The sequence below is a fragment of the Sciurus vulgaris genome (assembly GCF_902686455.1).
Source record: "Sciurus vulgaris genome assembly, chromosome: 9".
Lineage (NCBI taxonomy): Eukaryota > Metazoa > Chordata > Mammalia > Rodentia > Sciuridae > Sciurus > Sciurus vulgaris.
In genome coordinates, this window is record NC_136469.1 from 137,019,908 (window position 1) to 137,033,006 (window position 13,099).

Here is a 13,099-nt window from a genome sequence, read left to right on the forward strand (position 1 = left end):
GTGACCCAGCCCTTCGTACTCCTCCGAAGATGGAATGAGTCAACCCACAGCGCGTGCTAGGTGAGCTTTACCCGTAATTTTTGTAATCATGAGCAAAACCCCTGACACTAAGAGTTGGGGGGTGTCTTCCCCGACGGGAAGAGCTGGAGGGCAGGGGTCCAGGCAAGGCACGCTGAACAGCAGGACTGCAAAAGGGAAACCCTCCCGAGTGGGAGGGACTCAGAGAGTCGTGCTGCGACCTCCGGGCAGAGCCCGGGCAGGACCGCAGGCGAGGCAGAGAGCGCAGCCTCGCGGAGTCTGAAGCAAGAGGCCTGACGCGCGGCTCGCAGGAGCGGGAGCGCCCCGTAGCGACGCCCGGCGCTCGGGACCAGCCAGCGCCCCACCCGCAGCCCGGCCCTCAACCCGCAGGTGCCATTCAGGCCCGCGGATCCCGGGCGTGCTGCACGTCGAACTCGCGACCGTCCTGGAGCCCACACTCGAAATCTGTGCACCAGACCCGCAACCCGCCGCCGCTGGGCCTTTGCGTTGCCGCCGCCACGGCTTCCGGCACAACGCAGCCTCCAGAGGGCGCCCGCTCCCGGACGCGGCCGGAACTGGCCCCTCGCGGCCCCCGTAGCCGCACTGAGCTGCTCTTATCGCCGCCTTTTCCTTCCGTCCCTCGGTTCCCTTTCACTTCCGGGGTTGCTCTGGATCCGCTGGTTCCGTAACAACATCCCGTTGGCTTCCCTCAGGCGGCGGGACCTGTGTAGCCGCCGCCTTCCAGGAGCGCCTCCCCGCACCCGCAAGCTCCCCGGCCCGGGCCGCCATGGCCACCAACCCGCAGCCGCAGCCGCCACCTCCGGCGCCGCCGCCTCCCCCGCCGCAGCCGCAGCCGCAGCCGCCGCCGCCGCCGCCGGGCCCTGGGACTGGCCCGGGCGCGGGAGGGGCGGGCGGCGCGGGGGCCGGCGCCGGGGACCCGCAGCTCGTGGCCATGATCGTGAACCACCTCAAGAGCCAGGGGCTCTTCGACCAGTTCCGCAGGGACTGCCTGGCCGACGTGGACACCAAGGTTCGGGGCGCGCGGGGGCTGGGGCCGCGGGCCCGGGGCCGGAGGCGCCTTGCGGGGCGCTGTCCCGCGCCCCCCGGCCGGCGGCGCCCCCACTTCCCCAGCCCGGCCCCTCCGAGCGCGCCTCTCGCCGCTGCTTTTGCAGCGCTTCCTCTTTGAGCTGCAGCTGCGTGGCACGCGCTGCAGAGCGCGGTGTGTTCATTCATTCTCGTGTCCTTGCTCATTTAACCGACTGGTGTTCCTTAAGTGCCTGCTGCTGGCCAGGCACGACCTGGGCTGTGGAATTACACCGGTGTGCTGAGCAAGACCAACCATCGTTCCTAGGGAGAGCGGTTTGCTGGCACTAACGCCAGGAGTGCTGTTTTGTGTCGGTTCTCATCTCTGACAATTTGTTCCTTGGTTTACTTTGTATCCAAGTTAATGTGTCTTCGCTCTTGAAGGTTCCTGGGCGGTAAGGGCCTTCCTTGTCCTTGTCTTTTAAAGAAATCACTCAGTGATGATTGAATAAATTACTTGCAGTGTGTTTGGCTGAACACTGGGGACGGGGGTAAGGAGGCAAAGCCAGGCAGTGAAAAGGGGTTAGGAGATGGGATTTTGGTTTGGTGTCTAGCAGTGACTGCCTGACTAAAGTAGAATAGGCCAAGTTATTTTTCTAAGGTGAGGGGCAGGTAGAGAGAACGGAGCCATTCTTTGGGGAAAGGATGGAGGAGAGGTGCCAACAAATACCGAAGAGGAAAAGCAGAAGAGAATGAGTTCAGGAGAATAAGAGGGAGATCGGGAAGATCGGCAAAGATGTTCCCTGTCCAAAAAGGGGGCTGGAAAGGGAAGGGACTTTGTACCAAATGTCAGAGTAAAAGGTGCATTAGCAGGAACAGGTAAACTTACTGGATTTGGCAGAGAATGAGCTGAAGACAACAGGAAGGAGCAATCAATGAGACGAATGAAAAAAACAGAACCTAGAACTCTGGAGGCAGGTGAAAGGTGCAGGTGAAGCAGGAAGCATGTTGGAAAATTGTTTTGTTGTTATGTCTTTTGGCTTCAATTCCGGTGTGTCTTGTTTTGATGATGTAAGAATTTGTTCATAAACTATTTGGCTGGTCTGAGAAGCCTGTTTCTTTGAAAAAGGGGTGTTTTCAGTATTTGCAGGTTCTTCCCAGACTTTGAGATGAATGCACACAATTCTCCCACTTCTAGGAAAAGCCCTCCAGAAAATCTGGGGATATCTTTCCCTGTCAGGACCACTATGTAGAAGATACTTTCTCAGGGTATTGAAGTTTTTATACTAAAGAGAATTTGATTTATTCAGGGAAGTTGCACAGCCATCTTTTTGTTTCTGTTTTTTGTTTGTTTGTGGTGCTGGGGATTGACGCCAGGAGCTTGCACGTGGTAGGTAATTGTATTACTGAAGTATGTACGCAACCCTTTTTATTTTTTGAGACAGGATCTTGCCAATGTACACATCTTTTTAAAACTGATAGCAGTTGCCTTTTTTTAAATTACTTGATAGAAAAATATTAGACATGTCCAGAGAAATGGTACCACATGAAGTTGGTTTTTCAGTAAGTAGAGATTTTACTTTGCTACTCTCAGAAACCTACAGTTCTGTGTGTTGTTATTTGTGTAGGCAACTGGAAATTTTTAATACATGAATTGGAGAGAGCTACAATGTCTAAGATTTAATTTTTATTCATCCTATTCATATTAAATGTTATTATTGTGTCTCTATAATATCCCTGCCAGACCCTCTAAAGTGGATTATTAAAACCTTTCTTGGGGATAGGGGGAAGCACAGTTTCTTTGACAATATAATGAAAGCTAAGGTCTTCTCCCAAGAAAAATACATGTATACACATTAAGATACTGCTCTCGTAGTTCAAAGTGATCAACTATAGACAATTTCATATGGTTCCACCTAATCCGTAGGTATTCAGGGACCACAAAATAAGAGCAAAACTGAAGTGACATCCACCTTCCAAAAAACAAGAATTTTCTGAGTATGGTTGAAGTTCTTCCCTCACTTCTCATATGCTGTCATACTCCTGCAATCAGTTACTCTCTCCCCACTTCTTTTCTTCCTCTTCCTTGGCAATTTTGTTGATTTTAATTGTATTTAAGGTATTCTTATTTATTAGCATTTTACATTCCCTTTTCTTACTTGGAAAAAAAAAGTAAGCTTAAAAATCTCAATAAACACAAAAAACTAAGTTTTCTTCATACGAGCTTCATATTCATAACAATGTGATAAGTAGGCCAAAGTATAAATAAGATTCCCTGTCCAAGCAAAGGAACTTCCTTGATTGTCATCTGCCACTTGAAATATGGTGCTTTTGATGACAGACCCTGAAAGACTGACCTGCTTTTTGTCAAAAAGTCTCACCAGCAGCATATAGGATTGCAGCAGCATTCATTAGTCATACACATGTAAGAAATAAGACTTCTGATACCTGCCAGGTGCTGTCCAAGAGAAGAGCTACCCAACCCCCCAAAAACTATGCTGGGGTCATCAGTGATCCCTGACCAAAGAAGATCTGACTATGTCAGACCAGATGAACTCTCCCAGCCCAAGGAATAGAAGCCTTGACTAACCCAAAGATCCAACTACTACTAGGGCTTCTCCATCGTAGACTACAGTTTCCAGATCTCTGGAGCAATTTCATGATTGTGAGGCCATTCTGACTCCTTTATATTAATTGCATCTGAAGAGGAGAAGGAGAGACATCGAGAGGCGCACCATTGTGGCCTAGGCAGAGAGCTCTCCAATAAGTAAGATCGGCTTCTCTACCCCAAGTAATATAGGCAGATTTTGGATACTTTCTCAGTTATACATGACTCCTAGTCAATTTATTCACCCCAGAAATATTCACTGAGCAACACCTACATATCAGGTGTAGTTTTCAGTGCCAGGGATACGGCAGTAAACCAAAAGTCCAGCTGTTATGGAGTTTACATCCTAGCAGAGAAAAATGGACAGTAAATAATGCATGGAGCTGTACGGGGAAATGAAAATAAAGGAAACAAGGGGAGAAAAGGCTTACCGTTTTCCTTTGAGTAAGTTGTTCAGGGAAGGTTCCAGTGAGATGATATTCTAGCTCACTGAAGGAACTGATGCATTCCAAGTAAAGAGATGGGAAGTATAGAAGACCTGAGGCCTTGGAACCTGCCTAAGGAAAGGTACACCTCCCTCCCTCCACAGATTCTGCAAGCTTTAGACACCAACCTAATTGGTTTGCCTTTTTCTTGAACTGAGAACCTATTAGCAGGTTTTGAACAAAAGGACATGATCTAACTTGTATTTTAGGAAGGTTGATCCTGCATAATTATTAACAACATTCCCTTTTATGCACATTCATGATCTACTTTGGATAATGAATCATGGTTACCCTCATTTTAGAATATCTACTGTACTCCCTTGGAAAATAGACTTCAGGTAGGCAAGGGTGGGCAGATCAGTTCCTGGAATCCATACAGATGAGAATACCTTAGGCCAGAGTGGTAGCAGGGAAAGTGGTGGGAAGTAGTCAAGTGTCTGAATGTATGCTGATGCTAGTTCTGACAGCATTTGTTCATGGAAGGAGAACTTAGAAGCAAAAACTTGAGCTTATTTTGGATAGACTACAATGCTAAATGCATTATGATATCTGAAACTAGTGTTTACTGGATTTGGGAATACTGGGGAGAAGTGTGTTAGGCTTTGGAATCATTGGGCAGAAAAATATTAGTTTTAGTTCACATTCGTAGAGTAAATGGAGAGGAGCATGAGAAATGAGTGTTGGAAGTGATGAAAGTCCATCTCCTAGGGTTGGAATCTCTGTCAACTGTGGCAGAGATAGCTACCCAATCGTCTAAGAATTCTTAATTGTTTATCCTCTAAGCAGTGTGAAAACAAAAAGTAAGAGAGGAAGAGGAGCAAGATTATACCCATGTGGAGAGATAAATATCTCTCCCAAAATACAGTGAAGTGGAAGGATCACTCAAATATTGTGTGTATAGAAGATAGTAGGAACATGGAAGAAGGTCATTGTAAACCTACCTTGGGCTTCAGAATGACTTCCTGGTTTAGGATGAGCTCTGAAGGTGAGAAGTTTCCCATACAGACAAGTAGGGGGAATGTTAGGTGCATGAGAATTTATTTCTGGAGTTTAAACTTTGAAAAGCAAAGGTAGCAAATGGCAGAATATGAGGTTGTACTGTTTCTGCCTAATATCATTCAAGGATACTCAAACTCATCTGAGTTAAGAGCCATATAAAGGAAAAATAAAGACCTTGAGTGGCAGGGGCAACTTCCAGGGACCGGGAGCAGTCCTGAGTGAATGGTTGCGAATTCCTTCAGACAATGCCCTTTTAAGTGGAGATGACCTAATATATGTCCTCTCTCTCTGTTCCTCTTCTATCAGGTTCTCAGCATTAGCACTGATGACATTTTGGGCAGGATAGTTCTTGCTTGGGGGCAGCGTGGGGCCACTGTTCTGTGCATTGTAGAAGCTTCAACAACATTGCTGCCTCTTACTGGGTGCCAGTAGCATCCCCCTCCGTTGTGGCAATCAAAAATGTCTTGGACATTGCCAGACTTCCCCTTGACAGTGGGGGAAGTTTGAAATCACTGTGGTTCAGAGCCACTGCCTTATTCACATCTGATACCTAATTCTAGTGGTTTTCCCTCACTAATGAGTCCACGCCTTTCAAAACATTTCTGCCACCGTGACACAGACCTCCATCAGTCTAATTATTGCATGCTTTCCTAAATACGTTTTGTGTCTTTTTACTCTTTGACTATAGGATGATTAATCATCCGGAGACAGCACATCACTACCCTGTGTGTAATGCGTTCCTGCTCTCTACCTTCTGACTTCAGACTTCTCCAAGTGCCAAAGCCTTCCAGCACCAGGCCCCAATCTCTGTCCCCAATGTCATTTCTCTGCTTTTTGTATTCTTTTCTCCAACCAAATTGGATCATCAGGGGGTTCCCCAAATGCTCCTGACCTGCAATTTCTCATCTGCTTGCTCTTTGCTCATATTCTGGACTGTATCTTCAAAGAGGGCAGTTCATATCCCAGCTACAGTGTGAAACTTTGGAACTGATTTTTTTGCAACTCAAATGCCACATTTTCAATGAGGGCTTATTTCCTCTACCTTTCTCCCTTTGTTTCAGATCATCCAAATTAACATGTACTTGTGTTTTATTTTCTAGTCCTTTGTCTATAATTATAAGAGGTGTTTTTCTACTTTGTGTTCCTCACCCCAAAATACCTTGTCCTAGATAAGATAGGCAATATTTGAATGAGTATAAGTTACAAGCAGGATTGTCATAGGTTGTGAAACTTTGTTGCCTTATTACTTACACTATAAGAACTATTAACACTGCTAAAAGTACACAAATTCCTGAGACTGATACTTATGTTTTATAACACTGGAAATTTTTTTAAAAATTTTTTTGAAGTTGTAGATGGATGGCATGCCTTTATTTTGTTAATATTCTTTTATGAATATAAGGATCAAACCCAGTGCCTCATACATGCTGGGCAAGCACTCTGCCATCGAACTACAGTCCCTTTAACGTGTATGTTTGTTTGTTTTTTCATTCTAGCCTGCCTATCAGAATCTCAGACAGCGTGTTGACAACTTTGTTGCAAACCACTTGGCTACTCATACTTGGAGTCCCCATCTCAATAAGAACCAACTAAGAAACAATATTCGGCAACAAGTCCTCAAGTAAGTCTCAGAATTGGAGTTTCTAGGCAGGTTTAAAGTGTCCCAACCTGCTCTGCCTGAGAGCTGAAACACGGCATAGAAGTTTAATAGTCTAATGATGTTGGCAATTTTTTTCAGGTTTGGTGTGGCTATTCCATGTGATGCAGTATAATTTTGGAATATGGTCTAATTACTTCACATTTCTCCCATTAGTTTTAACAGTCTGTTTTTATTTTATTTATTTACTTTTTTTTTTTTTTTTTTTGGCTGTTGGCCTTTGAAAATATGTGAAGAAAGGAAATAACATAAGTTTTAAAAAGTTCTACATGATAAATATAATGTCCTGTATAGCTGCACTCACAAATATGTTTTGACCCTGAAAAAGCAGACTTTATTATTTTTGTTTTATAAAGAAACATTAAAGATCACTGAAATTAAAATATTTTCACATAATTTGAGGCCATGTCTTTATTCTTTTATTGACTTCTGGCTCTACTGTTTATTAATGATATAGAAGAGGAGAAAAGGTATTGATCTATCAGAGCTATTTTGAGTGAACATAAAACAAAGAGAATAAGAGTTGAAATATTTAAATAGGTCTAAAAAATGTTATTTACTGCAAACAAACAAACCTGATTTACAGTGTCTTAGTTGTTTTTGAATATACATATTTGCGAAGACAAGAAGACTTTCTATCCCTGCTTCATCACACCCAAAGAGTAAGTTATTTAAATAGCTTTTAGTCTTTCTTCCTTGACAGATACATTCAGGCACATTTTTGAAAATGAAGTCCAGCTCTTAAACAATTAAAGTCTATTTTACACCTGCTACCTCTTTAATTCTCTTCAGTTCAGTAGGAATTGCAAGCCCTCTCTAGTGTGATAGCTTCAAGCCACAGGAAGCCCCAGAAATAAAAAAATTCACACCCTAACTAAAGGATTCAGTTAGTCACAGATAATACTAGAAACCAGGAGCCTGGGGGCTTAGACTGTGTCTCCTGGTGAATAAGAGAAAAGGGAAATTAACAACAGCCTTGTTGTCTACATTTTAAAGGATGTTTGAAGAACCTGTAAGAGAGTCCAGGTGAGATCAAAAGATTCCACTAGAGGGCTGCATCATAATACCTGTTGGAGGAAAAAGTCAAAGCTCTTGCAGGAAAAAGAAGAGACAGAAGACGTTTGTTGGGTGACAGGCTTGGAGGGCTATTCATTTCCACAGAGCTTCAGAACAGTTCCAAAATAAGCTGCAGGAATGGGACTTGGGCAAGTGGGGACCTGCTTACTGACAGTGTCCCTCCACCTTTATGCACAGCTCTACTGCTTATGTGTTGCTCTCATTCCACACTTTCTTAGCTGCCTTTTCACAAATGATTGTGTTGCTTCTTTAAAGCATATTTTATATATTCTCGAGTTCTTTTTCTTTGTATGTTGAGAATATCAAATGGAAGACAAACTTCTTGTTACATATTCGTATGTGCACATGATATAACAATACAGTTTGGTTAATATCGTTTTTTAGTATCTGAAATTACATTTACTCTTCAGCATACAGAAACTATAAGATGAAGAAACAATCTTTCATTATATTTTATTTAAGGGAACTTAACCTTGTGCTTTTAAAAATCAAACACTTAAAATATTGTACCAATATGAAAAATTGTTACCACAAAATTATGTTTAGTGAGGGAGTAAGGTGTTCTGTGAGGAATTCTGGAGCAGTCTACTTATGAGTAAGAACATAGACATTTTAAATGTCAGAAAACAGCTGTCTTCTTGAATAACTTAGGCATCATTCTTCCTGGGACATCTAAAAATTTTCTCCTTGTTATTTTTAAATTATTTTTATTTAAATATCATTAGTAAAGTTTTCTGTTATGGTGATAACATTTTAAAACTTTCTTGAAGGAAGAGATTATTTAGTTGTATGTTAACTGATGATATAGGAATAGATTAACCTATATAAATAAATATAATTTCTGTTTTTTTATGCATGTATTTTGAGAGATTAAGCTACTAGTAAGTTTGAGCTATCTGCAGTTGCCATTTTTGTTCTACAAAAATGTCCAATATCAGTAATCTCAGATGGTTTGACTGGATTCCTCATCTCCCAACTTTATTGGAAGGAAGTTTTGATCCTATTTAGGCTTTAGTTTGTATTGCTGAATTTGAAAATCTCAGAGAGCTTTGAATAATGATCTTGACAGAACTGAATTTCAAAGACAAAGAAGTAACTTTAACCAGGCAAATGTCAGCTGTCAACACTTTGGCTTTGCCCTTGAACCTAGGACTGAGGGTTCTTTGCACTCTTGTGAAGCATCTGTGGTCACAACCCAAGACATTGAGGCCACTCGGGGCGGTGTGATTGTTAGCACTGACTCCATTCCTATTTAAGATCAGAACTTACCTCCACGGGAGAGAGGACTAATGTAGACGTGTTTTCTTTGTTTCCAGAACAGAGACACTGAAGCAATAGTTTTGGAATGAATGGACTTTATTTTTTATTTTATGACTTTATACTTGGGTCCTAAATCAAAACATTTTTAAAATTGCTTATTTCTTTTCCACCTCCTGTATTTTGAAGGCACCTCTTAAATTTAGCAGGGTTTACAGGATTTGCATTGGGGTTTTTTTCACTACTTTTTTTTTTTTTTTTTAGTCTTAGAACTTTAAAAAGCGGGTAACCTACTTTGTGCTGTATTGGCTCATTTTTCTCTGTGGCCCACATAAGTGGAATTATAGTATCACATGGTGGAAATGTGCCTCAAGAAATGAAAATAAAATCCATCCTCCACTTCAGACAGAGCTATATTCAAAAATAGCTTTTGGAAGGTGTGAGAAGTAACGTCCTCTCACTTGCTCTGTAGAGGGAGACCAAGACCTAGAACCTGGAAGTGACTAGCTTCTCAATCTCCCAACACAGTCACTCCTCCAGTTCTGTTTTATGAAGAAAGTGTTTCTTACAGTAATTTCATGTTCACTTATTTTGCCCAGACGCCTTATAGAGAGCTTGTGTCAGATACTATTTTCTGCCCACTCCTCTTTCTGTTGTGTGTTATCTCTTCAACCTGAAGCTCCTTTCCTCCCTTTCTCTTCTTTAGAAATCAAGACTCAACTCAAAGTGTCTCCTTTGCGGAGCATTCCCAAGTTACTTTGGCCATACAAATGACTCCTCTCCCCTCTTTCCCTGCAGTACCTGATGTGCTCGTGTGCTTTTCGTATGTGTTATAATTGTTCAAGGCCAGGTCTGATTTGTCTCTGCTGGGTAGCCATATGATGACTATTATAGAGAAGACAATTGTAATATGAATGCTGAACAAATAAATTGCCGTCTTTATATCAGGAAGATAATAAAAAGAAAGCCAGAAGTCCTAAGTTTTAGTTGTTTTTTCCTAAAGTTTTATTTTTATTTTTTTTAATTTGATGAAATTATACTTTGTGCATGCGTTCTTCAGTTTTCCTGGAGTCTCTAAGACTTAGAAAAGGCTTGTGTTTTTCCATTTAAAAAAATGTTGCAGAGTTCATTGATTGAAAACCCTAAACTCAGCTTTAGTGATTATTTATTCCTGTGTACCATGGGCAGAGTGGGAGTGCGAAAAGAATCACCTATATACCTGGGCTCTAGTACTGTGGCTAGTTCTAAAAGGGTTTTGTTTTTGTTTTGTCTATTTTAGTTTTCAACCAATTGCACAATGATGAACAGTTTTCATTCTTTTTTGTATTTATAGTAAAATGTTACTCCAACATGAAACTTATTTTCTGTCTTCTCCACTTCCTATATAACCAGATAAATGGATTGGGACAATTTAAGGTTAAATACATACTTATGAGAGATACAGTTTTATTTAAAAGTAGTTAGTGCAAATAATAGAGGATTATTTTCTTCGTGATTTCTACTGTTAATTATGTTATTTCAGATCGGGAATGCTGGAGTCTGGTATCGACCGAATTATTTCTCAGGTTGTGGATCCAAAGATCAACCACACATTCAGACCTCAGGTGGAAAAAGCTGTGCATGAGTTTTTGGCCACACTAAATCACAAAGAGGAAGCAAGTGGCAGCACATCTCCAGATGATGAGAAACCAGACTCCTCCGTTGTTACACAAGGTGTTTTGGTTTTACTCTTGATCAGTCCCATTGTTTTTCTTCTTGAACTGAGTATCAAATTGGGATATTTGGTCTTTAAAATGTTGCCCTACTTGGCTACTCCAGTGAAATTATACTTATTTTAAATATTAACCAAGCTTCTCAACTGAAGCAATATTTCTTTTTTTGAGATTAATATAAAATGATAAACATTTTAGCAATGTGTGGGCAAGTAACAATAGAGGGAATAACTAAAATAGAGAAGATACTCTTTTTTTGGGAACTAGGCTGTTCTGGGGTTTGCTGGTGCCCTTCCCAGTATACTGTGTTAAAGGAAGTAGAACATTCTGAATATGTGTACCTGTACTGGTTCCTGAAAGCCTAAAGGAGCACAAATGGTCTGCATAAATGTACTCTAAAAATATTTTTTTTCCTTTAAGGTGTCCCTGCTCCTGGACCCAGTGCTAATGTAGCCAAGGATGCCATGTCAATCTTGGAAACTATAACTTCTCTTAACCAGGAAGCTAATGCTGCCAGGGCTTCAACAGAAATGTCCAATGCCAAGACCAGTGAGAGACTGTCTAAAAAACTCTCATCTCAGCCAAGCAGTGACATTAGTATTGACAAAGAGAGAACTTCAGAGGACTTGACTGATAAAGAAAAAACTACATCTGACACTGGAGGGGAAGGACTGGAAACAGCCCCAAAGTCAGAAGAGCATAGTGATCTCCCTTGTCCAGTTGAAGAAATTAAAAACTACACAAAGGAGAACAGTAGCTTAATTCTACTCAGTAAGGATGTTCAGCAGGAAAATGGTGATCAAAAAAATAAGTCAACAGACAAAGGTGAAAAGAAACCAGACAGCAATGAGAAAGGAGAAAGAAAAAAAGAAAAGAAAGAAAAGACTGAAAAGAAACTTGAGTACTCAAAAAGAAGTGAAGATACACAAAAAGTAAAAGATGAAAAACAAGCAAAGGAAAAAGAAGTAGACAGTTCAAAACTTCCTTCAGAAAAGAACAAAGCCAACACTGTCGAAGGGGCGAGAGAAGGTACTTAAGAACTTGCGAAAACCTGCAGCAGTGTGTAGACATTGTATTGATTGAGGAAAGGGAGTATCAAATTTGCCTTTAAATTTTAATTAACTTTTTGAGACTTGTTTCAAAACTATGAAAATATTTATTCCCTTTGCTAAAAGAAAGCAATAAGCATTTATGTATTTTCATACTAATGTATCTATGTATAGAAAATTAGCAGAGAAACTATAAATTTTGTCTTGTGTTTTCATCATATACATTATTCCAAGCAACGTAATTCATAGTTGTACATCCTAATTGCTCTAAGGTATCCAGTACAATTACTAAAAATTTACTTTTGTGTTTATCATTTACACTAAATTAATAGTTCAGTCGTTTTTACAGTATACTAGTTTGCATTTATATTTTCTGAAAACAGATCTATTTGATAGTTTAATTTCTTTGATGTATATTTAAAGCATAAATTGTTAAGTGTAATTTAGGAATTGGGCGTTGAGTATGTTCTTGTAATGAGGTGACTTATTTTCTATTTTCTTCTCTTTTTGGAGATTGCTCTTTGATAGATTCTGATGTAGATGGACTTACAGACATCACAGTTAGCTCTGTCCATACCAGTGACCTTTCTTCTTTTGAAGAAGACACTGAGGAGGAAGTGGTAATGTCTGATAGCATGGAAGAAGGAGAGATTACATCTGATGGTAAAGCATTTTCCTTACAAATGCCTCTGTGAAGCTTTTGTTGAGCACTATTTGCATATTCTGCTTTATCCTGGGAGATAAGGTGGTATTGTGGCAATAACATGGGATTTTGTAGTTGGAAAATTTCTTTTTTCCAGCTTCAATGTTGTCTGAGCAAGCTTGGTAAGGTAACCAGCCTCAATAAGCCTTGGTTCTCCATCTCTGAACTCCATCCCCTGGGTCTGTCATAATATTCAAGTGAGATAATGTATATAAAGATGCTTCATATATGTGTATGTGTGATGTTTAGGAAAGCACAGTCTACAAGACCAACCTTATCTCTGATACCAGTGACAAATTCAGGGGTCCCCAAAACTATCCTTCAGTAATTCACTAGAAGATCTTACAGAACTCACTAAGGTGTGGTATACTCATGGTTAGCAGTTATTACAGCTAAGACATAGATTAAAATCAGCCAAGGGAAGAGGTATATGGGCAGAGTTAGGAAAGTTCCAAACAGAGAACTTCCAGTCATCCTCTCCTCTGCAGTTCAGGACAGCCTCACTTTCTTG

At 41.1% G+C, this 13,099-nt stretch overlaps 1 protein-coding gene across 5 annotated transcripts in view; it reads left to right on the forward strand.

Annotated features, from left to right (window-relative positions):
- Positions 1-653: 653 nt before the first annotated feature.
- Positions 654-13,099, forward strand: part of BOD1L1 (biorientation of chromosomes in cell division 1 like 1) — a 52,350-nt gene continuing 39,904 nt past the window's right edge. For 3 of the 5 annotated variants that reach the window (XM_079154274.1, XM_079154275.1, XM_079154272.1), the window contains exons 1-5: positions 655-1,048; positions 6,630-6,754; positions 10,647-10,837; positions 11,257-11,865; positions 12,399-12,548. In XM_079154274.1, the coding sequence (XP_079010400.1) occupies positions 806-1,048; positions 6,630-6,754; positions 10,647-10,837; positions 11,257-11,865; positions 12,399-12,548 (1,318 nt within the window). In that variant the 5' untranslated portion in view covers positions 655-805. Of the gene's footprint in view, positions 1,049-1,139; positions 1,497-6,629; positions 6,755-10,646; positions 10,838-11,256; positions 11,866-12,398; positions 12,549-13,099 lie in introns of those variants that run through there. The other 2 variants (XM_079154273.1, XM_079154276.1) reach the window with 2 other exon arrangements.